We start from the raw sequence: 14,841 nt of genomic DNA on the forward strand, positions 1-14,841 counted from the left end.
AACCTATGTTGTTGCATGTTCGTCAAAGCTGGGTCGGTCCGGGTGCTGCGGCTGGGCTCGTGTGGATTCTCCTGGGCCCACTGTAGTGGCTTCCTCCCTGTAACAAAGGGGGTTAACATTCATCTTACTAGTCAGAGACTGAGTAAATGCCATGACAGTGTTGAAGCACAAGGACTGCATATTCTGTAATGAATTACCTTGCTCAGTCAAAATAATAAATCCTTCGGGAAGACTGTTACCAGTATAATACTCCAGCATTATTTTTATTGTGTTGCTGAATTTATAGAGACGAATTTATTTCACATGTAACTTTTTGTTGACAATGTAATAATGTTGAATGGTGTGGTAGCTAACTTATATTTAATTCTTTTGTTGATATATTTACAGGGTGACCCGAAAGTCCATCTACATTTGAAAATGCTGTTGTTCATGGGATAATGTAGGTAGAGGTAAAAATTGACACAAATGCCTGAAATGACGTGGAGTTTTATTGAAACAAAAATGAGTGCAAAAACTGGCTAACAGATGGTGCTGGACAGTAACACATCAGTGACGCCACATGAGGATAAACACCTGCTGGAAGGTGCGACTTTAATGCAGGACAGTGCTTCACCCCATATTGCTACATTTGTGCAAGATCTCTTGTGCACATTGTATGGTGAAAATTATGTGCTGAGCCTCCACGTCAGTCGTGCTTGGCCTTCCAGGTCCACAGACCTTTGCCATGTGATGATTGGTTGAGATCTTAGCTGAAGCCACTATCATCCAGGCTTCTTAGGGGTGCTAAAAGATAACATTGGACAGCATTTTCTCACTGTACCTGCAGTACAATGCTGCTCACAACAGTGTCCCACAACTACAGGTATTGTTGATTGATGGCCGACATGTTGAGCATTTGTTATAAAGAACATTGTCTTGATAAAAATCCACTATTATGCTAATTATTGCTTTTGCATCACATTAAGTGCTATCTGTCGGCCATTTCGTGCCTGTTTTTTGGTTTCAATAAGACCCCATATCATTTCGAGCATGTGTGCCTATTTTACCTTCTACTTATATTATTCCATGAAGTATTGAAATTTCAAATGTTAATGGACTTTTGAATCCCCTGTACTCTGTGCTCTACAGTACATCTGTTTACAGTGCATGAATATTTAAAAAAAAAAATCATTGTAATGAAAAGCTATATGCTTCTTCAGCAGTTGCTGTAACTTATATCCCATATAAACATGATTTTGTGGCTATATTGTTGTTATTATCTTGATTTGTACTGTTTGGTTCTTCAAGCGTGCCCAATACAGCTTTTTTTATTTTTGATCGTAATTTTCCTTATTTGTCTGAAATCTCTGCATTCCTTCTATGCATCATTTCCACTGAAAATTGCATCTATTATATGGAACTACCTTAAGGTCTAGGTGAATTTCTCAGATCCATTGGCATCCTGTCTTCTTTCTCATCACAAGTTGTAAAATCCTGTTCGTTTTCATTTGCAAGATCTGGAAGGGAGGAGAGATTCTTTTCTTTTTCATTATGCTGGTGATGGGTCTCTCTCAATAGACAGTTTCATTGGGCATGAGTCTTGAATTCTTTGATCTGGTATTTTTTATTTACACTAGTTCTGATGATTCTTCTTTCATTTTCGAGAGGTGATCAGTGTTCTTTCATTTTTAGTTTGGAACTGGTTTTGCATGCATAAGTGACTCCTAGAAGAGTTACAGTTTTATAGTGTAGGATCTTAGTGTCAATAGAGAAGCATTTATTATTATTCATTGCCAAGGTTGGAAACTGATCTCTCTTTATTTTGTTGGTTCTATTTATCTATGTTTCTTTTTGACATAAATTTGATGATTTCTCCAGGATATTTATACTGCAGAACTATGTTAATTTTTTGGTTGTTTATGAAGATGTTAGCTATTTTTATGGATTTCGTGAGAATGATCTCAGTTTTCTCGAATCTTGTAATCCTGTTTTAAGATATTTTTTGGAGACATGGTCTGGGCTTGTGCTTTTACATCAAGACCTAAGAGAGACCAAAATTGTCTACAAAACCCAAGCAGCTTGTTCTTATTGAGTCTTTGGCTCTAATTATGACTTTAGATGGGTTTTCCTTTTGCCAAATTTTCATAATGTAATTGAGAGCTGCACCAAAAAGCAATGGGGTTAATCCACCAATTTTTCTAACATCAGTATGTATTGTGAAAACTTTAGAAATTTTTTTTCCCTTCAACTTTACCTTGGAATGTGTGTTTTTTACAGTTAGTTCGATAATTTCTATTAATTTGGTATGAAGACCACATGATCTGAGGATTTTTAAAAGTGTATGTGTATGGATACTATAATAGGCTTTTTTGAAATATATGAATGGAATACACAGCTCTTTATTTCTGTACTTGTAATATTCCATAAGTTATTTCAAGCTGAGAATTCTTTGTGGGCAATTTTTGTATAAGTGGAATCCTCCTCGGTATTCTACAAGTTGTGGTTCCAGAATGTTTTTGATTTCTTAAATTATATGGGAAAAAATTTTGTATGTGTAATCCAATGGGGTTATTCATTCCAGTCTTGTCACAGAACCCATTGTACCAACAGTATAGCTTTATATATCTCCCTTTTTGTCATTACTGACACTGGGCAAAATAAATGCAGTGGTGATATTGGACTCATAACTTTCATTAATTGCAAACTGCATACTATATCAGAATAAATATATGTATTTACAACAACTCATTTCTGTAAGTATGTATTCCCTAGAGGTTTGAAAGGATTTTGAATTCCAACAGCTTACTTAGTTGTGTTTTATGTTTCTTCAAATAATGTGATGTGGTATGAAGTCATGGACAAAATTTATTAATATGGCAGAGAAACACTACGTTTTTCCAATTTAAAAAAATTCACTTTGTTGCAATGACCAAACTCCATCCCAAAAGTGCATTTCTAGAAGGCCTGCAAAATCCCCTTGTCTGATTACCATAATTTTTTTATTGGGCTCAAAACTTTTTGATTCATAAATTCCATTACATATGGAAGACAGGTGTCAAATAACGTTAACAGGTTGGATATTCCAGCAGTTTGTATTTTTGACTTCTACAGTTTCCCCCTGTCAAAAATTTTTGTAGTGATTGTGTTATCCTAATGAAAGAATTTTTTTTTGTCCGAACCAGGCCTCTTCTGCCCATAACTTTATGGTAGATAAAGTTGCATTTTCCTTTTTTAGTACAAAGCCTCTGGCTTTAATTACTCTTTTGCATGAAGTGGTGGATCGAAGTCTCATCCTCAGTAAAATATTCATGCACAAATCACTTGTGTTCTTGTTAAGGTAATTCAAATCTTGCTGAGAAATTCATTTTGGAATTTGATTTTGGTCTACATGCTTATATTTCACAAACCTTTCTCATTGTTAATTCTTTTGCAGAATGCATCATTCTCTTTATTTTGATATGCCAATGACAGCAAATGTTTTTTGCACATTTTAATACCTATTATCTGGTAGCATGTTATGCAATTTCTTTCTATTTTCATCTGTGGCTGCAGTTTTTGGACAACCTTTACACTGAACATCTTTAGGAGAAGTACAGTCAGATTTGAAGAAGATACTCATTAGTCAATTGTTGAATCTAAAGGAACAGACTATACAAAATAGATAGGTTTATTGGGTGTGGAAGGCATCAGTTCATTTTCAAAGCTCGTCTATTGTGTGTAATGAAATCGTACAACCATTACTTTTGTTGCTGGCCAAGCCTTTGAAAGAGGGAGAAAAATGGTATCTAATTTTAGAAATGCAAATAAAAGTTGTTTATCACTCGTTTGTGCTGTATTGGCTGAACAACAGACTTTCCTTGTCATTTTAACTTATTCAGCTGAAAGTTATTCATTATTTCAGGAGCCTAATGTTGATCACGGAGACCATGGAAATGGTGATCCGGATGAAGAGTTTGACGAGATGACATTTGAAGATTACATTCCTTTTAAAGTGGAGGCTACATATGATGAGTAAGAGTTATTCTTTTTTTTTAAAAAAAAAATAGTGAATGTCCTCTTACATATGTATTTTTGTTTCTAAACAGTATTATCTAAACAGTACTATATAATTAATTAAAACATACTGTTCATTTTCAGAACTTTTCAGTGTGATTTGTGCTTCTGTTTGTAAAACATTTTTCATATTCATTGGTTTAGCTGTGGCATGAAAATCTTTCTATCTTTTAAACCATTTTTACCTCTTTGTCTTAAGCAATAGAGTCATGTAAACGCTTTTGCTGTGGCAGATCTCAAGAAGCAATACAGATTGTTTCATTGTATAAGATCTCCTACAACCAATGAATGTTACAATTCCAGATAGCTTTTGAACTCATCTGTGATGTAGTTTTTGTGTAGTTTAGTTATAGCTTTTACTTAAAATTAGCTAAATAATCACATCAAATGTTAGTAAATGAAGTGTGTGATTGAAAGTCTAGTGCAGGAATAAAATATTTGTACTCACAACACTCAAGTTTCAAATACCTTTATAATAGTGCTCACAAGTATAGTTTTTATTTCTTATCATGTAATGTTTATTTTTGATTTTCTCTCTCTCTCTCTCTCTCTCTCTCTCTGTGTGTGTGTGTGTGTGTGTGTGTGTGTGTGTGTGTGTGTGTGTGTGTTTTGTGGGGTTGTGTGCATGCTTGCGTCTGTGTTTTGGGGAGAATTAGAGATTTCTGAGCATGTTTTAACTTTTTGGCCGTAGCGTATAATGCATTTGGTAGCAATTCTGCAAAAATTCCTGTTTGCAGCTGCTTGTGTCGTATATTTATTTGATAGACATAGCAACACATTTACATGCAGCATATTTGTACATTATGAGAATATGGTCCTTAACCAGATTATGTACTGCTGATTTGTTGTTGTGATGCATTTCAAAGCACAGGGACGTTTTTCCCTCCAGTACAATGTGTAGTAATTTTGTATCAGTTGTTAAATAATCAGGTTCTGAAAGAAATAGTTGATTGTACATTGCATAAGCAAGAAATGTCTTCTCAGGATTATCAATTTAGAATAAGGTCTTGAATTCAGCACTACATGGTGTTCCGTACAGTTTTGAAATAATAAAAAAAAGGATTACTTGCTACCAGAATTTGTTACATTAATTTTTGCCTCATTGAGCATGATTTACAAGGGCTCATAAAGAAGACTGAACCTGATACACCGCTGACGACTGCTCTTTCATATTTGAAAAGAGAGAGGGTAGGTGGCAGCGCTGTCCCTACACACCACAAAATGAAAGTGTAGTGAGAGGAACAGTGTAGACAGTTAATTCTCTGTGCTTATTTAAAATATAAAGTTTCAAAAATTTGTGAAATGCAGTGCTAATGATGATCAACCTGATCCTACAATATTTGGGTTGTTGAAAGACCATAAGAGACAAGTTTTTCTTGCAATACAAACAGTGAGTCTTGTGACGCAGTCTCGTCGTGTTACAGAAGTAACTATCATTATGACACTTGTGTTCATCTGTGATGATCTGATGATTCACATTTGTATACATCACTCTGCTAGCTGTTGTACAATGCAATGTCAAGGGTACTTTGTACCATTTCTTGCCATTCCCTTTCTTGTTCCATTCATGGATCTAGAAAAAGCTAGTAAAAAATGATGGTATACATGCCTCTGTATTCGTCCTAATTTTGACCTTATGGTCCTTATTTAACATACCCCTTAGAGGTAACAGAATCATTCTACAGTCTCATAAATGCCAGCCCTTTAAACTTTCTCAATAACATTCCACAAAAAGATCACTTTCTTCCACGAAGTGATCCCATCTGAGCTCACAGGTCTGTAATACAATCATACTGATCGACTCAACCAGTAATAAATCTCTGAATTACTTTGATTTCTTTCTTTAACTCAACATGGAGCGGATCCAAAACACATGAGCGATACAAAAAGATGAATTGCATGACTGTTCTATGTGTGGTCTCCTTTAAAGGTGTGCTTCACTTTTGCAGAACCCTCCCAATAACTGTAGTCTGCATTTTAGCTCCTCTACAACTGACCTTATATGCTCATTCCATTACACATCATTTCACAATGTTATGCATAGATATTTAATTGATAAGAATGTGTTTGAACATTACACAGAAATTGTTTGATTCCATACACACAAACCTACATTTATTCATATTCAAAGCAAGTTGCTATTCATCTTTCCAAATAGAAATTCTGCCGAGGCATGTAGTAAAAGTAAGAAATCATTGTATAATTGAAGCATTGAGTGCCAAATAGGCACGTAAGTGAGACTGAAAATATTGCTAAGCTTTTGAACAGTGCTCTGTTTCAGAGCCTAGCAAGTACAGAAAGCCCCCCCCCCCCCCCCCCCCCCCCACACACACACACACACACACATACACACTTTTTTGCATAGCTGAACTGTTGTGGAATTACAATGTGTTGGTAGTACAGCATAACTGAGATGAAGGCTTCCATTCAGTCCCTTGTTGACAATATGAAGATGGTATCTGTTCCTGAAAGAACAGATACCATTGATGACCGTGCAGCTTCTCTAGAATGAAATGATAATTAAATCGAAACCCTTAGCTGCTGACAGGTGTTGTTGATATACATCAATGGGGACAGCTAAAAATGTGTGCCCCGACTGGGACTCGAACCCGGGATCTCCTGCTTACATGGCAGACGCTCTATCCATCTGAGCCACCAAGGGCACAGAGGATAGTGCGACTGCAGGGACTTACCCTCACACGCTTCCTGTTACACACACATTCCCAACTGTCCACAACATACATTTGTAGTATTAGGAACAATACAAATGTAGGTTGTGGACAGTTGGCAATGTGGGTCTCATGGGAAGCATGCAAGGAATAAGTCCCTGTAGTCGCACTATTCTCTGTGCCCTTGGTGGCTCAGATGGATACAGCGTATGCCATGTAAGCAGGAGATCCCGGGTTCGAGTGCTGGTCAGGGCAAACATTTTCAGCTGTCCCCATTGATGTATATCAACAACACCTGTCAGCAGCTAAGGGTTTCGATTTAATTATCATTTCCTTGTTGACAAGTCTGGTATGACAGTTGAAGATAGCAAAACAAAAGCTGAAGTTTCAAATTTCGCTCTGAAGAAATCATTCACACACGAGAATCGTGCAAATGTACTGTCATTTGACCATCGGACAGACTCCCGTGTGGACGACATAGTAATAAGGATCCCTGCTATAGAGAAACAACTGAAAGTTTTGAAAGCAAATAGATTACCAGGTCTGGATGGAATCCCAATTTGGTTTTACAAAGAGTACTCCTCTGTGCCATTGGCCCCTTACCTAACTTGCATTTATTGTTAATCTCTCACTCAGCATAACATCCCAAACTACTGGAAAAAAGTACAGATGACTCCAGTACATAAGAAGAGTAAGAGAATGAACCTGCAAAATCACAGACCAATATCCCTAATTACAGACCAATATCCCTAACTTCAGTTTGCCACAGTTTGAATATAATAAACTTTCTTGAGACTTTGTCCAAGTGTCAGCATGGTTTTAGAAAGCAACACTCAGTTTGCCCTTTTCTCACATGACGTACTGTGAACGATGGATGAAGGGCAACAGGCAGATTCCATATTTCTAGATTTCCAGAAAGCATTTGACACATTGCCCTATCGCAGGCTGTTAATGAAGGTACGGGTGTATCGAATAAGTTCACAGATATGAGAGTAGCTCAAAGATTTATTAAGTAATAGAACCCAGTACATTGTCCTCGATGACGAATGTTCATGAGAGACAAGGGTATCATCAGGGAAGTGTGCTAGGACTGCTGTTGTTATTTATATACATAAATTGTGTGGCAGAAAGGGTAGTCAGCAGTCTCCAGTTTTTTGCTGAAGATGCTGTGGTGTACAGTAAGGTGTCAAAGTTGAGTGATTGTAGGAAGATACAAGATGACTGAGACAAAATTTCTAGTTGGTATGATGAATGGCAGCTAGCTCTAAATGTGGAAAAACATAAGTTAATGCGGATGAGCGGGAAGAACAAATCTGTAATCTTCAGTTACAGGATTACTAGTGTCCTGCTTGGCACTGTCAAATTACTTAAATATCTGGGCGTAACGTTGCAAAGCGATGTGAAATGGAATCAGCATGTGAGAACTGTGGTAAGGAAGATAAACTGTCAGCTTTGGTTTATCAGGAGAATTTTAAGAAAGAATGGTTCACTTGTAAAGAAGACTGCATATAGGGCACTGGTGTGACCTATTCGTGAGTACTGCTTGAGTGTTTGGGATCTGTACCTGGTCCGATTGAAGGAATACATTGAAGCATCTCAAAAGCAGGCTGCTAGATTTATCAGTAAGTTCAAACAATATGTAAGTGTACAGAGATGCTTTGGGAACTCAAATGGAAATACCTGGAGGGAAGGATACCTTCTTTTCAAGAAACAGTACTGAGAAAATTCAGAGAACCGGGATTTGAAACTGTCTGCCAAACAATTCTGGTGCCACCAACACATATTGTATGTGAGGATCATGAAGATAAGATTCGAGAAATTGGGGCTCATTTAGAAGGCATATAGGCAGTTGTTTTTCTCTTGCTCTATTTGTTGGTACTGGTCATGGTACACTCTACACTCCATCATGCACCATACAGTGGTTTTCGGAGTATGTATTTAGATGGGTTGTATTGGGCAGACTGTGGGAGGGGGAGGGAGGGAGGGTTGAAGGTAAGGATGGCTGACTAGCTGGGAGGGAGATTCAGCAAGGGTACGGGGTGATGGTACTAACCTGGTTTGAGCCTTGTCTTCTTGGTAACACCTCCGGTTTGTTGTTTCCAGACTGAAAACTTTTTGGATATTGAACTATGTTATACAACACTGCACACAACAGAACTGTTTTTTAGTTTCACTTGGTCACACATTTATTAACTTCAATTGACCTGTTGGATGATGGCCAGTTTCCTAATTGCATGAACTTTACTACTGGGTGGAGGATACTGACATGAAGATGTTAGCACATTCATACTTCAGCACAAACGTCACAATATAAGAGCAAGAGCAGACGGAAGATTTTTGGGTAGGAAGGCAGAGGTGCTGAGTCGCCGATAGGAACAACAGAAAGGTTGTCAATCTAAGCTTTTGGCCAAACAGGCCTTTTTCATCAGAATGAACACCATACACCCCCCCCCCCCCCCCCACACACACACACACACAAAGAACCACTCTCTCTAACCGCCAAAGCCAGACTTAGTCTTTACTCGAGTGGATGAGCTACATGTTCAGGCAAAACCAGGCTAGCCTACATATCCAGTGACAGGTTCAGTGATTACATTCGTCATGCACTTCCTCCTTTCATAAATGATAGTTTATAGAAACACGGTCAGTTGAGCACTACTTATTATTAAAACTGAATATAAATTTTCAGTGTGGCCCAAGTCAAAATTCATATATGAATTGCAGTCTGGTAAACACAGCTCATACACACGACAACCAAACAAGTTCATACAATTATTTCACACAGCCACGTTATTAATAAGAGAAATGACACTGAAATGTTAATTGATCAATATGTGACAGCCGTAAGACTTTTATATCTTAAACTGGCTAGCTTGATCTAATGATCATGAACGTGCATCAAAAAGTCAATAGGGTACTTTCTAGGCACCAACTTTACTACATGATGTTAGCAGATTAATTAATTAATGATGGATGTTATGCTGCCCAGAATAATTTGGGCAACAAAATTACAATGGTAAACTTGGGAATTAAACAGGTATAATGGCACAAAAGGGAACAGTAATTTTGAGTGTTTCTGAACTGTAATACCAAATATCTTTTTGGTTAATTAGTTTCCAGGAAATTAAAACAAATCACAGTAATTTAATGGTAGGTGTCAACATTTCTAAAACTACTGATAAGCTCAGCCAGAATCTCGTACTACATGCTAAAGTAGTAATTTCAGTCATCCATTACTTTTAATTAATATGGTTTCCAGAAAACTAAATACACCTCTATAATCATCACAATGAAAATTATCAACTCAATAATGCATTTGCGTGAAATATGGCCTGAATAAAATTTTGATGGACTAGGACATATACACATATATGTAATATGGATAACTGGTTTCAAAAGAAACATGTGGAAAGAAAAAAGTGTTCATTATTAGGAATGCATGGTTCTAGTTTTGTTTGTTTCAATGGGATGAGAATTGTGGCTTGTGCAAGGGGAGTTGAATGTACATGCCACTGTATGTGACACTCTTATAGAATTTTGAGACCGAAGTCCATTCAGTGCCCACTTTCGGGAGACAGAATTTCAGTTGCTGATAGACAGATACACAGGCTTAGCTTTTGGATTGAAAATAATTCCTTAGTCAGGGAGGAGAGAGAGATGGGTTGGGGAAAGTTAAAAAGTAAGGGCATGTCACTGACTGTAGGATAAAACGAACCCACCTATAGTTGTTAGGAGTGTAAACTAAGATCTTTGTGTACCATCATCCTTGCAATACTTTGATCTCTGGTAGGGTTTGAGTGGCCTGTCTTTTCTTTTTTACATTCCCCAGCCTGTGCCTCTCTCCTCCCTGATAAAGGATCTATTAGTTACTTGGGGTACACACAATGTTATTTTTCATTTCTAATGAACATCTGCTACCCAGTGCAACACACTAAGTTCTATTAGTCCAAAATTCATTCATCTAAATTTGTCTTTGAAGCTATACACTTCATAGGCCTCCATTATCATTTGTGGAATCTAGTTGCAGCAAAGAGATGGCTGGAAGACTGCAGTATCATGTATGGTGTACCCTAATATTTAAGAGGATGTTTCATTAACATTTAATGGTATATTGTGGTAGTCACAGAATGATGATAATTTCTCTCATGTTTGCATACATCTCTGTAATGAATTAAATTCTGACCATTAGTTTTTTTTGTAGTTACTGATTATCACTAGTTTAGTTCTTGTTTACATAAAATTACATCTTAGATTTATGTAGGGATTTGTTACGAGGAACTACCATTCATTTTTTTCTGTATTAAAGTGAGTGGAGCTAATTTGCATTGTTACTTTCCAAGTTTTTAATACTTTTTCGGCTTTTAAGGAGTGCTATATTTGAAAATTTTGTGTGCTAAATTTTAAATATCACAGTATCTATATAAATTAGTAATTAAAAGTTTTCTTACTTTCAGAGACATTTCAGAACAGAAGGATGACAGTACTGGTCATGTAAAAGGTATTATCCGCACTTAATCAGTAATATTAGTGCATTGAAAGCCATGTTCAAATGTGCAATATCTCAATATAATATTATTGAAAACACACACACACACACACACACACACACACACACACAACCGAGGGGAGGAAGGGGGTGAGAGAGAGGGTGAGAGAGAGGGAGGGGGGGGGGGCATCATTTTGAACGAGAGAGTTGATGGGCCATAAAGAGGAACACAAGGAAAGGAACAGAAGGGGTAGAGGACAGCAGTACAGCATAAGAGCAGGATTACCTACATGCAAGCAGTCATAGTTGCCCAATGTTCCAGAGACACAGGGGAATATTGTTCAATGTGCAAGGTAGGGGTAGATGCTGGAGGCTCGAGGATGCTTGGGAAGAGCATGATAGAGGGAAACCACTGAGAGACAGTGTATTTATTGTTACACTTATCATAAAACAAACTCAAATTGATTCCACCATCCTATAACAGATTATATCACCATTTAATGTGTGATAACATACAGCTAAAAATCCTTTTTAGTAATTGCACCCAGAAGCAGATAAAAACGACAATGCAGTCACATCAAGAGAGAATATAATTGAACTTGTGGAGAAAGCAATGTCACCTAGGTATTGTCAGATAGCAGCTATCCTTTCCTCTTCAGAAGAAATGGTCGTTTGGATACTGTCATTATGTATGAGGTGAGGGTAACTTGAGGCAGAAACAAATGATATTTTTAGCCCAGGAGCAAGCCATTAGGGCTGTAGTAATGTTCATTTGTGAATTTCGTGTAGATGTTTATGTAACAAGTGGGGGATTCTTACATTAACATCACAGTATATCTGTTTACTAATATTCAGGGTAGATAACTTTTAAAAAGAATACAGCGCCCTTTCAGTGAAAACGTGTTGGAAGCACATCCTTAAATGTTGCTCAAACGCAGATCTCTGCAACATACATTTTGAATAAGCTATGGTAATAGCTGAAGGCTTTTAATAGTGAACCAAGTTGAGGACTTGTGCCCTATAATTGAATAGAACTGAATTGTTGAGAGTCTGCTCTCAATAAATCTAAAGCAACTATAGACAATATGACCCCACAAATGAAGAACTGAGTGGAATCTTCTTTTCTACTGTAGGATTACATTGTGCACAATAATTGTACGTATAATATAGGGCATGTCACAAACAGAAAAACTATGGACAATATGACCACACAAATGAAGAACCGAGTGGAATCTTCTTTTCTGCTGTAGGATTACATTGTGCACAATAATTGTACGTATAATATAGGGCATGTCACAAACAGAAAAACTATCACTTACTTTGTAACAATTTTGCTTACATTCTAACATCACTGATTATAAAGAACAATGTATACAAATTTAATGTGATGTGTGCTCTTCAACACTGTAAAAATTTCTTTTCCACTAGATAGTGTTTGAGTTTCTTTGGAAATTTAGTGTCTTGTGCATCATAATGCAGATTTTTAGGCAGACTGCTTAGTAATTTGATGCCTTAGTACTGAGGTCCTTTTTCTAGTGCTGTCAGTCGGTGGTGTATGCTTTTTATATCATTGTTCCTTTATGTGTTGTGGGTGTGTACACTAGCATTTATAATCCACTGTACTCTATCTTTTGTGACATGTATTGTTCTCTTACATGTGTACAAAGATGTGAAAGTTAAGAGGCCTTGATTTTTGAGGAAGTTTCTGCATGTTTCAGAAGTATTTTGTCTTAAAATGAACCTTATTGCTTCTTTCCATAATATGAACCCTCTTTTTGTTTCTTGATTGTTTGAGTTTCCCTACACTGCCGCAGATGTGATGCGAAGAGTGTGGTATACAGAAGCTGTCTGTATACTGTGATAGCTGCTTCATTATGAATATGAGGGAGATTAGTTTCATACAGACAAAATTAAATTTCTGCTTCCATTTCAGCTCATCATCATTGGTGATACCTAAGAATCAAGTGGATTCTACTTCTTCCAGCATTGTTTCACTCACCTCTAAATCCATTTGCCCAGCCCTCTTTTTGTTTCTGAATAGTGGTTACATAGTCTTCTTTTAGGTTTATTACCAGTTTATTTTCCAAGAGCTATTGAGCTGTGACTTTTTCAGAAATTAATGATCTTCTCTCAAGTTCTTCAACATCTTTGTCACTTTACAGTATTGTCATGTCTTACCAAACCCTGCCGACCTCTGTATTTAGCATCTTTGGTTTCTAACTGGTATGAGTTCCCTAGACCTAGTATATGTATGCATACTAGTTCATGTGGATCAGAAGATAAGTATCCGACTGCATGTCCAAAGATTTTTGATATCCTTTAATGCTTCTTTCAGATTAGGTAGTGGTTTGTGTGCAGGAAAAATCGAAGGTGCAGCATGGTTCAGAGATTGAATTAAACTGTGTTTTCCCATACAACTGCCTGTGTGAGTTACTTCAGCTGTTGGAGGAAGCCAAGGATACACAGTCTCCATGTCTAGTAAATCTCTGAGTTGACAGATTTCGTCACCTTTAAATAACTTAGGCAGAGCAGCGACTGCTAAGTTTGTAGCAACTGTTCAAAGTGACAGTTTCCAGTCTCCATTTGTGCATTACAATGATGGGTGGGTCATTTTCATGCCCTCTCGTAAATATCCCTGGTAGCTGCTACCGAAAAGTCATTTATAATTGTACAAGGGAGGATCGGAAACTAATGTACAATACTTTTTTTCTCCCATAGTATTGCAGCTTTAATGTTGAAATTTTGTGACAATAGAATTTGAAGTTTGCACTGCAAAGGGTATTTTGTTTTCAGGTGCAGCTTTAGAAATAAAAGCCTGAACTATGAAACAAACATGGTGCGTATGTTACTGTCATCAACTTGTGAAGAGCAATAAAGTGTAGTTCCATGTTTGTGGGCCAAATGGCCTGATCCAAGTGAGTTTTACAAGGGAATGTGTGATATGTTTAGGGATTATGAATGTGTGATGTGTGTATGGGGATGACTGTATGGACCATAACAATGTCTCTAGGTGGTGTGCATGGTTCCAAGACGGCCATGTGAACCTTAGTGATTTGCCATATTCCTGACGGCCAGTAACAGCTGCAACCCTGCAGATTTTTAGAGCCATTGAAGCAACAATTTTGAGTGACTGGCATGCGCAACTGCGAACTTTATTGCAGGACTTCAAAATTTCCTATAGTGCCATGTGTAATATTGTTCATGAAATACTGGAATTTTGTAAAGTTAGTGCTCGCTGGGTGCCTAAGAACCTGACAGGCAACAACAAGGGCTAGTAAATGATGACAAGCCTGGATCATTTAACGCAATATGCCGCAGAAGGGCATGACTCCCTGAAAGCAGTCGCCACTGGTGATGGGTTGTGGACGTACCACTATACGCCCGAAACCAAGCAGAACTCTATGGAGGGGAAACATGCTAGTTCCCCAGAAAAAAAAACAAAACAAAAAAAAAACACTAAATTAAAACTAAACTCTGCTCAAACAGGTCATGAAGGCTCAACAGTACCGACCGGCTGCTGTGTCATCCTCAGCTCACAGGCCTCATTGGATGCGGATACAGAGGGGCATGTGGTCAGCACACTGCTCTCCCAGCCAGCTGTCAGCTTACGAGACTGGAGTCACTATTCCTCAATCAAGTAGCTCCTCAGTTTGC

General features: G+C 37.5%; 1 protein-coding gene across 6 annotated transcripts in view; it reads left to right on the top strand.

Annotated features, from left to right (window-relative positions):
- Positions 1-14,841, top strand: part of LOC124805346 (gastrula zinc finger protein XlCGF17.1-like) — an 84,645-nt gene that overhangs the window by 30,916 nt on the left and 38,888 nt on the right. For 4 of the 6 annotated variants that reach the window (XM_047265867.1, XM_047265870.1, XM_047265866.1 and 1 more), the window contains 2 exons: positions 3,881-3,990; positions 11,156-11,199. In XM_047265867.1, the coding sequence (XP_047121823.1) occupies positions 3,881-3,990; positions 11,156-11,199 (154 nt within the window). Of the gene's footprint in view, positions 1-746; positions 863-3,880; positions 3,991-11,155; positions 11,200-14,841 lie in introns of those variants that run through there. The other 2 variants (XM_047265871.1, XM_047265872.1) reach the window with 2 other exon arrangements.

This window comes from Schistocerca piceifrons, chromosome 7 (genome assembly GCF_021461385.2).
Source record: "Schistocerca piceifrons isolate TAMUIC-IGC-003096 chromosome 7, iqSchPice1.1, whole genome shotgun sequence".
Lineage (NCBI taxonomy): Eukaryota > Metazoa > Arthropoda > Insecta > Orthoptera > Acrididae > Schistocerca > Schistocerca piceifrons.